This window comes from Ictalurus furcatus, chromosome 20 (genome assembly GCF_023375685.1).
Source record: "Ictalurus furcatus strain D&B chromosome 20, Billie_1.0, whole genome shotgun sequence".
Lineage (NCBI taxonomy): Eukaryota > Metazoa > Chordata > Actinopteri > Siluriformes > Ictaluridae > Ictalurus > Ictalurus furcatus.
Window position 1 is genome coordinate 22046562 of NC_071274.1, and position 13315 is coordinate 22059876.

Here is a 13315-nt window from a genome sequence, read left to right on the forward strand (position 1 = left end):
TTTGTATAATTATGTCAGAACAAAAAAAAAAAACAATTATTGTTTGTGCTGAACTATATATATTTTTCAATTTGATAAGACTAAACACAATAATCTAATAATTAATATTAATATAATTGGGCACTAATATAATTGATCTTTTGTTATATTTATTTATACCAGGACAAAGTAGTGAGGTGAAACATTTGAGGTGGTTGTGTGTTTGTTTTTTCGGACATGGAGAATTTTATTTAAAGGGATTAAGTAAAGATCAAGTCCAAATCGTTGGGATATATAAACATAAATAACTAAAAACAGCAGGCACACATCTGCGACAAAATACTTTAATGTGCAAAGTCATGCATTTATACTTCCTTTTTAAAATAGAACAGTTTTTAATCCTTAACCAGCAGCGGCGATGTTCAGCAACACGTGATGGCACAGGACAGGAGGCGAATACTAAACAAAACCAACACGTCTAATAGAGTCCAGTCCTAAAACCCGAGTGAGATCAGACTGTGGTTTATCTTCCCTCCAGACGTGTCTGAAAAACCTGACAGCGTAGACGTGTAGAGACGTAGAGCCAGCACGGACGACGTCTCCGCTCTGAGAACGTCGTCTCTCCCTTTTCGTGTAAATGGTACATGGACTGTGACGGCAGCATGCAGAACGAGGATCCCAGCGCTAATAGTGTGTTTAAAAAAAAACAAAAAAACAAGACGTGACTCGGAAGAGACCATCACAGTTTTGTAGTAGAGGTGTGCGTCGGGACCGAGATTCCACAGGACGAGAGAAAAAAAGTTCAATAGAATTGAGCGTTGGAAATGAAAATTGGGGTCATTTTTTATTTATTTATTTTAGCTGATTTTAGGCAAAGAAATCGATTGAGAAATCCGGCGGACATGTCGGTTCAAACGTCCCAGGATGCGACGCAGCTAGTTGGCGATGTACGAGATGACGAAGCCGTGGCGATGGCGTCGACGGCGTTGTCCGATCCTGACGAGAAGGCGACAGAGCCGGACAGACTAAAGGACTAAAGCGCCGCTGCAGCGCTCTGTTTAAGTAGAGATGACGCGAGGGCAAAAACCCGCTTTGTCGCTATCGGGACGGTGTTTGTCGTTTTTGTAGATGACCATCGACCGATAAGAAAATAGAGCGACGTCGTCGGATTTCGCTGCACGGTCGAAGATGGCGCGTTAATCATATGGAACAAATCGGGATATCCGAGTCGTTCAGCGTGGATTCGTGCAACGCGTGTTTTCAGTCGTTTTCTTTATCCTGGTCAAGGTCATGGAGGTCAACTTGTTAACGTTTTGAGATACCGTACGGAGAAACGTTCTACGGCGGGATCGGGAATTTAAAACCGGTCCCGTACGCACCTCTACGTCACCGTTTTTCGCATCTTTAATTAATGGATGCAAATTGTTTCATTTCATTAAAAAAAAAAAAACCCAAGAATGATCAGTGATCACTCGCATATGGCACAAATGTGTTACACACACACACACACACACACACACACACACTCTGAGCCGATGTTAGACGGGATACTGTCATTATTTAAACTCTCCTGCTATTAAGTATGTTCCAATATTTATGCCAGTTGTCGGACCATCATCATGGCTTCAACTTTGATCCAGGTTTATGATATAAAATGTCCCGAAGCTGTCCTGTGGGCAGAACGTGACCTGGTTCACTTAAAACATCAACCGTTCGGAATAATAATTTGAATATGTTAATTAGGCTTCATTTCTCAAGCTTAGTACGAAATAATTTATTCGTAAACCATTAGCATGAGGTTAGTTTGGGGGCGGGGATTCTATCCTATCCTATCCTATGAAATTCGTGAGGAGGTACTGCGATTTTATATGCAGATTACGCCAACTGTTCAGTGAAGACAAAAGTAATGGCGCCCTATAAAAGGATTTAGAATAAGTTTTAGTGCACGCCAGGCCCTAGGAGGCGCGTTTTCACGTTGCTTTTTTTTTTTTTTTTACGGGAAGAGGGCGGAGCCGAGAAGATCTATTCTAAATAGGGGTGGGGTTAATTTCCAGCAAATACTGAAACGCTGAAATATGTACGCGAGCTGGCTTGCGTGGTGAATTTAATTCAAATGATTATTATAAACGAAAAAAAAACAACACTTTTAAATATTATAATATTACAAGCAGCACCTTTGATCGGCGTGTCGGAGAATAACAGGAAGTAGGAGAGTTCAAAGAGTGACACGATCGTTACGTCAGCGTGTGGGACACCAACAAAAAAAAAAAAAAACCTCACACACACACAGCAGCAGCACACGGCGAGCTCACAGTGTGTGCGGTGTTACGAGTCGATGGTGTGCGAAATCTGCTTCCAGAGCAGCATCTTCAGGTTGTTGAGGATGAGCGAGTGCTCCATCTGCATCTGCTCGCCGGAGCCCGTGAGCTCCATGCAGGCGTTCAGCTGTCGCTCCAGCTCGTCCCGCAGGCTCGCCGGCGCCCCCTGCAGCAGGAAGTCCTCCAGCGCGCTGCAGGCCCGAGCCAGGTTCGTCCGGCTCGGCTCGGCGCCGCAGCGCCGCTCGGTTCGGCGACACGACGCCCTACACTCGCCGCTGTACACGCAGTCAGAGTCTTCCTGGCACGGCCGAACTCGCATGACACGTCTGAAGGCCTCCTCCGGCACGACGTGTCGCCCGTCCAGAAGGCGCAGCTCGTAGCGCTCGGTGTATCCGAAACTCCCCGGCTTCATGTCGCACAGCAGGAAGGAGCCGAACGTCCCGTGGAAAACGTCCTCCACCAGCTCCAGCAGCCCGATCGAGATCTTCACCTTGCGAGGCCACGACGGCGCGAAGAAGTGGTCCAGGCCGCGACCGACCACAGCCGTGATCCAGGGTTTGAGCGCCGGCGACAGATCGAGGCCGTACAGCGGCGTGTATGCGACTCGCTCTACCACGTACAGGTCGCCGCAGAAACCCAGCAGCTTGGGAGTGTGACTGCGTCCCTGCAGAACCACGCTGAGTAAGACCTCGTCCAGCTGCAGGAGAGCCCACGCCGATCGGGCTTCCGGTAGAGACACGCGCCCGTCGTTATCGGCATCCGCAAACGACAGGACCAGCGAGACCAGCGTGGTGAGGTCGGCCTGCTCTCCAACCTTCGCCTAAATACCAAACAGAGGCATGAAAAGCAAAAACTGTGGACGTGCAAGGCCGAAAAACAGGAAGGAATTGATTATGCAGCCATCACCATGCTTCACCAATTGTACTTAACCTCATCATCATGCAGCTCACAAATACTTTAAGGTCACTTCTACACCGAATAGTACGTCTGTCCCAGAATGCAATTTTCTTGATGTACTTTTGTCATTGCATTCATCGAACTCCTAACCCTAGCACTCATCGCTAATTCCCGTTCACGCCCCTACCTTCACGTGACCGTGCACCATCTCTTTGAACTTCTCCACCGACGTTCCTCTGGTGGGTTTGTCGAAAAGCGTCGGCTCCTTCCTCGGCTCCAGCTCTTCTCCCAGCTCGTAGTGCAGCACGTCGCCCGGCCAGCACCTGATCACCGCCTCCACGTCGCCCCAGCTCGCCGTGTACACCTGACGCGCGGAGAGAAACGTCACTCATCTCGTCTTCGCTCGGTGCGTGTTCTTTTCTACGACGTTCAAATACGTAATTGAGCTTGGTAGAAGTTGAAAGTGATATGAGAAGACCTGAGTGCAAAAGTTTGTACGCCCTTCTTTTGAAGAAACCGACATTGGCTCCAAAAACCAAACGACTCCAAAAGCTCATGTGGACTGTCCAAAAAGCCTTTTATTTTCGTTTCGTTCATTTTTAAGAACAATCCGCGCCCCGATTCTGTCTTTGTCGGTTACAAAATATTTTTTTTAAAAAATCAAAGCGTGACAAAAGAATCAAAATGACACGTTATTTCTAACTTCGCTTGCCTTTAAGAACTTTTTCGGGATTGTAGCGAATCAAACGCTATGGAACCAAAGGGAGAGGGGGCACAAACTTTTGCACCGGACCCTATGCGTATTCCTCGCTGCGTCGGAAATGGACGGACGCATCGGTAACGGCGTGTTTAAGTAGAAACTGCTGCCGTGTGCGTAATTCCAGAGCGCGAACGATATAAAATGGTTTGGATCCGCGACGTGTTTTGGGGTTTTTTTTTCCCCCCTGAAAGCTCTCACCTGATTGTTGGGTTTGCTGGAGAGACACCTCCTGAAATAAAGCGAGGCCTTTTCACACAGACTGCTGCAGGCAGCGCCGTCGATCACCCCCGCTCTGTATTTATCACACTGAGAGAAAGAGTGGAGGAGGTTAGGGAGCTCTTCGGCGTTCCGGGTCGTTCGCTTACAGGAAAATAATCAGTGGAGTTTAGCCTCTGTGAAGCCGAGTAGTTCCGAGGCAAGTTCTCGCTTACGTTATAGCAGCTATAAACACTCATTCCCTCACCAGCCTCTCTCTCTTTTTAAAAAATAAAATAACATACACCCTGTAATTATAAACACTCCTCCGTCCTGCTCTGACACTGGAGACTCCTTCCGTAAAACGTGACACAAACGTTGCGCTATGAAAAACAGCATCATCGAAGATTACGCTCGTTTTTTTAATCGGTGTGCACGGCGCGTCCGTGAACGAGCTGTCACTATAGGAACGATAACAACTTGTCGATGCTACTACAGTAAGAGCTACCGTTATTGGAAAGGTATACACACCTCCTGGCCAATCAGAATCCGGAATTTGTCAAAATCACACTACGGGTATCGGGTGCTGCTCGGCAACACGTTTACACTTGAAAAAAATCCTACGCATAACTATTTAACGTTTAAGTAGTGTGTGTGTGTGTGTGTGTGTGTGTGTGTGTGTGTGTGTGTGTGTGAGATCATGTTGAAGTGCAGACTCACGATGGTGCTGTAGCATTCGTGCGCTCGGCACAGCTCTGTGTAAGACGAGTACTGCACGTACACCACCCAGCTCCCCACAAACACCGCCAGCCAGGTGAGGAACAGGAACTTCACCCGCACGTACGACAGCCGAACCTGCACCAGAGTACACACACACACACACACGATTAATCAGTACTTGGATTTCTCTCTCTTATTTATCTTATTTACTTTCTTATGTACCTGTTAACTTTCTAACTTATTTTTCTTCTTCCTTACTCATCTCACCTACTGTACTTTATTATAGATTTATTTACTTACTTGTTTACTCATTTATAATCACATACATGGTTATTTATTGCTTCAAATGACAATTTACTTATTAAATTTGATCCTTCAATTCAGACGTACACGAAAACATTCCTATTAATAATAATAATAATAATAATAATAATAAGATGATGATGATGATGAATAATTTTTTTTTCTTTGACCTACACTTCCATTTTATTTTCCTTTCCTTCTCATTTTTATCAGGTACGTTTCCCTTTTAAAGTCCAAACACACACACACACACACACTAGGGCTGAATGATTTGACCCCCCCCCCCAAAAAAAAAACAACAATTGCGACACTTGACGTTTCTACGCTAGCAGATACGCATCAGGAGATACCAGCCTGCCACGAAGCTACAAGTGAAACAGTGTTGTCGCGTTAAAAACTAAACCCCTAAACCTGAGTTTGATGCCATTTTTATTGAACTTCTTCCGACCCGAGTAGTTTTCCGTAAAAATTTTAAAAAGCACCAAAAAATTCCGCATCGCAAATTTTTTCGAACGCAAAAAAAAAAAGGCCGCGGCGAAATCGAGCCGCGACGATCACGAGAGAGACGACACGCGTGACATCTCACGAACGTATACGTCATGACAATTTCTCACGACTTCCATCTAATGTATTCATAATTCGAGCTGAAGAGCGGTGATGACGTGCACGTGCAGTTTGGACAACAATGTGAAGGGTGTCTCTTCCTTTTGTTTTTTGTGCCAAATTTCATAAAAGCTCCTGACACGATGACAAAAATCCGTCACTGTGATTGGTCTACTGTGAACTTAATTCAGCTCAAAACACACACACACACACACACACACACACACACACACACACACATTTCTGCAAATACCTGTGTGCATACTGACATCCATGCTTTAAACAATGCAACTGGAATATTCACAGTGGAATTAAGTACATTATATTAGCTGTGAATCCTGCAAGGCAGAGCGTTAAACCCATATTAAACAGCCTCACAGCTCCAGCGCTAAACACACCGAGCACGTCTCGGGTTCCTTCGGCGACTTAGAGGCGTTATGATTTCTTTTTTTGTTATGAGGAAGAATCGGATTTCAGGCTTGAAACGTCAGGGTTCGGTATAAAAAAGGTTCGAGCAGGAATGTGTCTCTTCCCGTCTGCCTGCTCTCTCTACAGCGCGTGTTTACGGCGTCACACTCTGCAAAGGGATAAAGGTCTCCGGAACGAGTGTTTACGACGAACAAAATCCCTACTGCCTGCAAATTCCTGAGATGAACGAAGGAGTGATTACAGCTAGGGCTGGGTGATATGCTATACTGGACTATATCTCTTATCTCTCTCTCTCTCTCATATATATATAGATATATATATATATATATATATATATATATATATATATATATATATCAATCATATATACATACACTCATATCTCTTATCTCTCTCTCTCTCTCTATATATATATATATATATATATATATATATATATATATATATATATATATATATATATATATATATACTCATGTATCTCTTATATCTCTCTCTCTCATATCTCTCTCTATATATATATATATCTCATATCTCTCTCTCTATATATATATATATCTCATATATATATATACTCATATCTCTTATCTCTCTCTCTCTCTCTCTCTATATATATATATATATATATTCATCTCATATCTCTCTCATATCTCTCTCTCTCTCTCTCTCTATATATATATATATATATATATACTCATCTCATATCTCTCTCATATCTCTCTCTCTCTCTCTATATATATATATCTCATATCTCTCTCTATATATATATATCTCATATATATATACTCATATCTCATATCTCTCTCTCTCTCTCTATATATATATATATATATCTCATATATATATATATATATATATATATACTCATCTCATATCTCTCTCATATCTCTCTATCTCTCTCTCTATATATATCTCATATATCTCTCTCTCTCGTATCTCTCTCTCTCTCATATCTCTCTCTCTCTCTCTCTCTCTCTCTCTCTCTCTCTATATATATATATATATATATATCTCATATATATATCATATCTCTCTCTCTATATATACTCATATCTCTCTCTCTCTCTCTATATATATATATATATACTCATATCTCTCTCTCTCGCATATCTCTCTCTCTCTCTCTCTCTCTCTATATATATATATCTCATCTCTCTCTATATATATATCTCATATACAAACATACATTATATATATATATATATATATATATCTCATATATATATCATATCTCTCTCTCTCTATATATATACTCATATCTCTCTCTCTCTCTCTCTATATATATATATATATATATCTCATCTCTCTCTCTCTATATATATCTCATATACACACATACATTATATATATATATATATATATATATATCTCATCTCTCTCTATATATCTCATATACACACATATATCTCATATATATATATATCATATCTCTCTCTCTCTATATATATATATATACTCATATATCTCTCTCTCTCTATATATATATATATATCTCATCTCTCTCTCTATATATATATCTCATATACACACATACATTATATATATATATATATATATCTCTCATCTCTCTCTATATATCTCATATACACACATATATCTCATATATATATATCATATCTCTCTCTCTCTATATATATATATATATACTCATATATCTCTCTCTCTCTATATATATATATACTCATATCTCTCTCTCTCGCATATCTCTCTCTCTCTCTCTCTCTCTCTCTCTCTCTCTCTCTCTCTCTATATATATATATATATATATATATATATATATATATATCATATCTCTCTCTCTCTATATATATATACTCACATCTCTCTCTCTCTATATATATATATATACTCATATCTCTCTCTCGCATATCTCTCTCTCTCTCTCTCTATATATATATATCTCATCTCTCTCTCTATATATATATCTCATATACACACATACATTATATATATATATATATATATATATATATATCTCATCTCTCTCTATATATCTCATATACACACATATCTCATATATATATATCATATCTCTCTCTCTCTCTATATATATACTCATATATCTCTCTCTCTATATATATATATATACTCATATCTCTCTCTCTCGCATATCTCTCTCTCTCTCTCTCTCTCTCTATATATATATATATATATATATATATATATATATCTCATCTCTCTCTCTCTATATATATCTCATACACACATACATTATATATATATATATATATATATATCTCATCTCTCTCTCTCTATATATATCTCATATACACACATACACATATATACACACATATATATATTATATATATATACACACACATATATACACACACACACACACATACATTATATATATATATATATATATATATATATCTCATCTCTCTCTATATATATCTCATATACACACATCTCATATATATATATCATATCTCTCTCTCTCTATATATATACTCATATCTCTCTCTCGCATATCTCTCTCTCTCTCTCTCTATATATATATCTCATCTCTCTCTCTATATATATATCTCATATACACACATACATTATATATATATCTCATCTCTCTCTATATATATCTCATATACACTCATATCTCTCTCTCTCGCATATCTCTCTCTCTCTCTCTCTCTCTCTCTATATATATATATATATATATATATATATCTCATCTCTCTCTCTCTCTCTCTATATATATATATATATCTCATATACACACATACATTATATATCTCATCTCTCTCTCTCTCTATATATATCTCAGATACACACATATATATATAATATATATATATATATATATATATATATATACACACACATATATACACACACACACACACACACACACACACACACACACAGACACTATATATATCTCATATATATATATATATATATATATATATATATATATATATATATATATATATATATATACACATACACATATACACATATATACACACACATATATATATATAAATAAAACCAAAACTGGACTCTTTTATACTGGTTTCCCTGGTGGACGTCTCGAGTCCGCCTTCTAACGCGTCTGACGCTTTAGTAAGTTCTCCTCTGGGATGCTGTTGTCTGGGAAACATGGAGGTTTATCTGATTGGCTGGTGAATAACGGCGTCATGGTGTGGCTTTATCTCGTAAAACTCCTGACAGACGTCCAACATCTTCCATCTGCGTGTCGCAGAAATACCCTAGACTTTCATTTCCACCAGGAGCAATTTTACGAGACGAGTCATTTTGGCCACGTGTCCCCCCCCCCCCCCAAAAGCGTAGACGTTTTGTCTGTTCGGTGTTCGGTCCAGCGTCATTCCTGCAGACTCAGCGTTCCTGCTGCAACCACAGGAATTACACAGACTACACCCGTTACACACGGAGAGACCGGCCGCAAAAACACTCAAACAAGCAAAAAAAAAAAAAAGAAAAGTAGAACAATTTTTTTTTAAAACTATGAAAACACGGCACGGATATTTTCATGTTGTTTTTTTGTTCCTTCATTAACAGAAGTCTTGCGAAAATAAAACGATAGCGTCTTACGTTACATTACTCATAGAGCTGATGATATTGATATATCGATACTGCGATGAATTATTTCCCAGTACGCTTTCCAGAAACGGATTTGATCAGCCGAGACACTTTAGCTTCTTTAGTTTTTTTTTACGACGTTAACATTGCTAACAAATATAGGACGTTGACAGCCGGCAGTTTAGCTGCGTACAACCTGCACGTGTAAATCCACACATACTCGTGTTTCAAAGTTTGTCCGGATAATTTTTTTTTTAAAAAGAAAAGTAATACAACTACAAAAAAAAAAAAAAAAAAACACCCATGAACCGTATCACAATTCTAACCTACTACTCTGCCTTCAAACTTTAGGCCACGCCTCCTGTCTGAGTCTGAAGGAAGTGGCTGCTATGGTTGTCGGACAGTTTGTGGTATAATAGGCACAGTTCTTACGAAAGCTTGCGTCACACCACACCGTCTTTGATTGTTTTGCCGATAACGGCTGGGCTGTGTTCCTTGTTCCTTACGTAATCGTATTTTTTTAAGTGTGATTTTTAAATTAATTAGCGTTCAAAATTGAAATAAATTGAATCTAAAGCATACAGTGACGATTTTTTTTTTTATTCCGTGTGAGTGTACGCTCCTAAACAGGCCGACTTACACAAAACAACATGTTTTAAACACAATATGAATAATGTTTTTAAAAACATTTTTTTTTTTTTTAGTCATTGTATTAATTTGGTAAAAAAAAAAAAAAAAAAAATCCAATCCAGTCCAAATAATGGAGGCTGAAAGACTTTAAAGGTTTTTACCCAGGCTGCATTTTCATCGTCTCAATAGAGCGGTTCTTGTCGTTTACTTGAAATGAGAACATTCTTCAAGACTTTCCCTGGAAGTTTTTCCGACATCGTTAATTTTATCGTGATGTAACATAAATAAATAAACACAGGAAATGCGCTGCTTTAGGAACGTTAACGTTAAAATGTCTCAAGACAACAGGTTTGGTTTCTATATTACTTTAGGAACAGTAAAATATTCATGCGTTCGCCGGAACGGTTTCAGAATATCCAGACTTTCCCCCGAATCTGGAGTTCAGGGCTTAAAAATGTTATACTTTTCCGGAAATTCTTTGTGTAGTGTTTCATATTTTAAGTAAAGCACTTTGAGATTTTGGACTCAAAATAAAAAGTGCTATATGAATAAAGATTTGTATTGCTGTTGTTGTTATTATTATTATTATTAGTAGTAGTAGTAGTAGTAGTGGTAGTAGTATAACCCATCTTTATATGCATCCATGCTAAAAATGTATTCTTTTTGTATTAGCAATTGTGATAATAAACCTGATCTCAAAATGAAAGTCAAAATGATGGTATTATAAACTCTTAAGAGTTTTAAAAGTTTATGCTTAGACTTAATGAAGACCCTCAGTTTTTTTGTTTGTTTTTTTTACCCAGGCTGCATTTCCTGTCATTTACTTGTCAAAACAATGACAGACCTTTTCAAGATTTTTCCTGCAAGATCATGAACTTCATCATGAAAGAAAATAAAGCATGAAATGCCATGTAGTACTTCAGGGAGGTCGTGTAATTTGTTATCTCTAGTCTACATTCATTTGAAAACAGCATAATCAGCAGTAAACATATACTTTCCCCCCCCCCAAGTCTGGAAGTGAGTGCATGCAAATTGTAGACTTTTTTTTTTTCCTTTCCAGATTTGTGCACAAGTCAAACTGACTACAAGAATGATCAACGCAATACTCAAATCCATCCATACGCATGCATCCATGCTTAAAATGAATGAAAGGAAAGAGAAAAGAGAACACCCACGTGAAAGAGGTAAGACTTGGTGATCCAGGCCCGTGCAAACAGACCTCTCGCCATAGCAGGAACCGTTCATTTCAACCATGTAATCAACCTGCAAAACAAGAAGAGCATCGCAGCTGCAGGGATCACACTTCTCTGCTCACTGCACCGCGTCATCACAGTGTTAATCTCGCTAATATCCTCAACCGAACCATTTCTACTTTGGAATAAATCTCTGTTTTTGGTTTGCACGTCGTGTCTTAAAGCCTCAGCAGCGACCTGGATCACGTTCAGCTCTTACGAAAGTCCCCCAGGCTTCATGATCACCATATGCTGCATTCAAGTGCACAGGGTTTACCCCCTACTTCCGGGTTGGGAGGTTGCGAAGGGATTTTACGACATCTCGAGCTTGAAGCCGGCAGCAAACAAGCTCTGGTTAAAAAAAACAAAACAATTCATAGCAAGAATAATAACTAGCAAGAATATAAAGATAAAGAAAAACGTTGTGGTCGTGTTATATTAATATATCAGAACAAAAACACGTTTTTTGGGGGGGAAAAGATAAAGATATCTGTACTGTTGTATTTAACAGCGGTATTTTACGACATTCTGCGCTTGCAGGCGGCAGCAGACAAGCTCTGGTGAAAAGTGAACTTTTCATAGCAAGAATATAAAAAGACACAATGAAGCAGAGTAATGTCGACTCAAGATTGAAGTTTGAAAGAGATTTTGTCTTTAAAAAATTCCCCTGTTTTCCACACTACCAGAAAATCCCCTCACATTTGCATGTCATGTTTCATGTTTCATGTTCCTGTCAAAAAATAGCAATAAAAACCAAAGGTAGAAATTCCTCAGAGTTAAAAAAAAAAATGAAGACCCCCCCCCCCCCCACACGAAATAATTTACAATTCTGTTGCAGTCAGAACCTCGATCACGATACCATAATCATGAGGTGGGAAAAAAATTAAGAACAACAACAACCAAAAAACCCCAAAACACCCAGTGTCATGCTGGTATAGGGAAATAATCAAGGACAGAGTAATGTGATGAAGGAGAGTTAATGTTACCAACCCACAGTTGATTCATTTCCAATAACAGCATGTTCTGTAGTGTTTTAGTCCACACAGAGGAATAGATTAAACTTACCCAACTGATTCAAGACTAAAGTTATAAATGTGTAATCTTTAGACTTGTCCCTTTTTCTTTTTCTTTCTTTTTTTTAAATACAGTTATAAATAAATAGTGGGAATCCAATCCTGCAGTCGAAACCTCAGTCATCACCTCTTAATTAATGTCTTTACAAACATTGACATAAATCTATTTATTAAAAACAACACAAATTAAACTTGGCAAAACACAAATTTCTTTGTAACAAGAAAATAGGACAATTACTCAGCCATGATTCATTCTTAAGTGATTTTTTTTAAAAAAAATTTTACATTCCTAACTATCTAGTTCATGTTCATATTTACAACCTATACATTTTACATATTAATATGCATATTATATGAATAGTTGTTGAATCTAGCTAACTGTTAGGTCCGAGATTGTTGATGATAGGTGTCAATATTTCAATCTCTATGTCAGTCCAATTTAAATTTCTATAGCACTTTTAACAACGGACATTGTCACAAAGCAGTTTTACAGATATCCGGATTTAAATATAGACTTAGTTTTATCTCTAACGAGCAAGCCAGAGGCGATGGTAGCAAGGAAAAACCTCCCTGAGACGACATGAGGAACAGGCCTTGAGAGGAAGCAGACTCAAAAGCGAACCCATCCTC

The 13315-nt window shown here is 38.7% G+C and overlaps 1 protein-coding gene across 1 annotated transcript; it reads right to left on the bottom strand.

The window, feature by feature from the left end:
• Window positions 1–88: 88 nt before the first annotated feature.
• Window positions 89–12860, bottom strand: dipk1aa (divergent protein kinase domain 1Aa). The gene is made up of 5 exons (XM_053651359.1): window positions 11556–12860; window positions 4870–5004; window positions 4153–4260; window positions 3382–3558; window positions 89–3117 (listed from the first exon to the last, which is right to left on the bottom strand). Exons 1-5 carry the CDS (start codon window positions 11607–11609, stop codon window positions 2305–2307), a joined length of 1287 nt encoding a protein of 428 aa, XP_053507334.1. The 5' UTR covers window positions 11610–12860; the 3' UTR covers window positions 89–2304.
• Window positions 12861–13315: the final 455 nt, after the last annotated feature.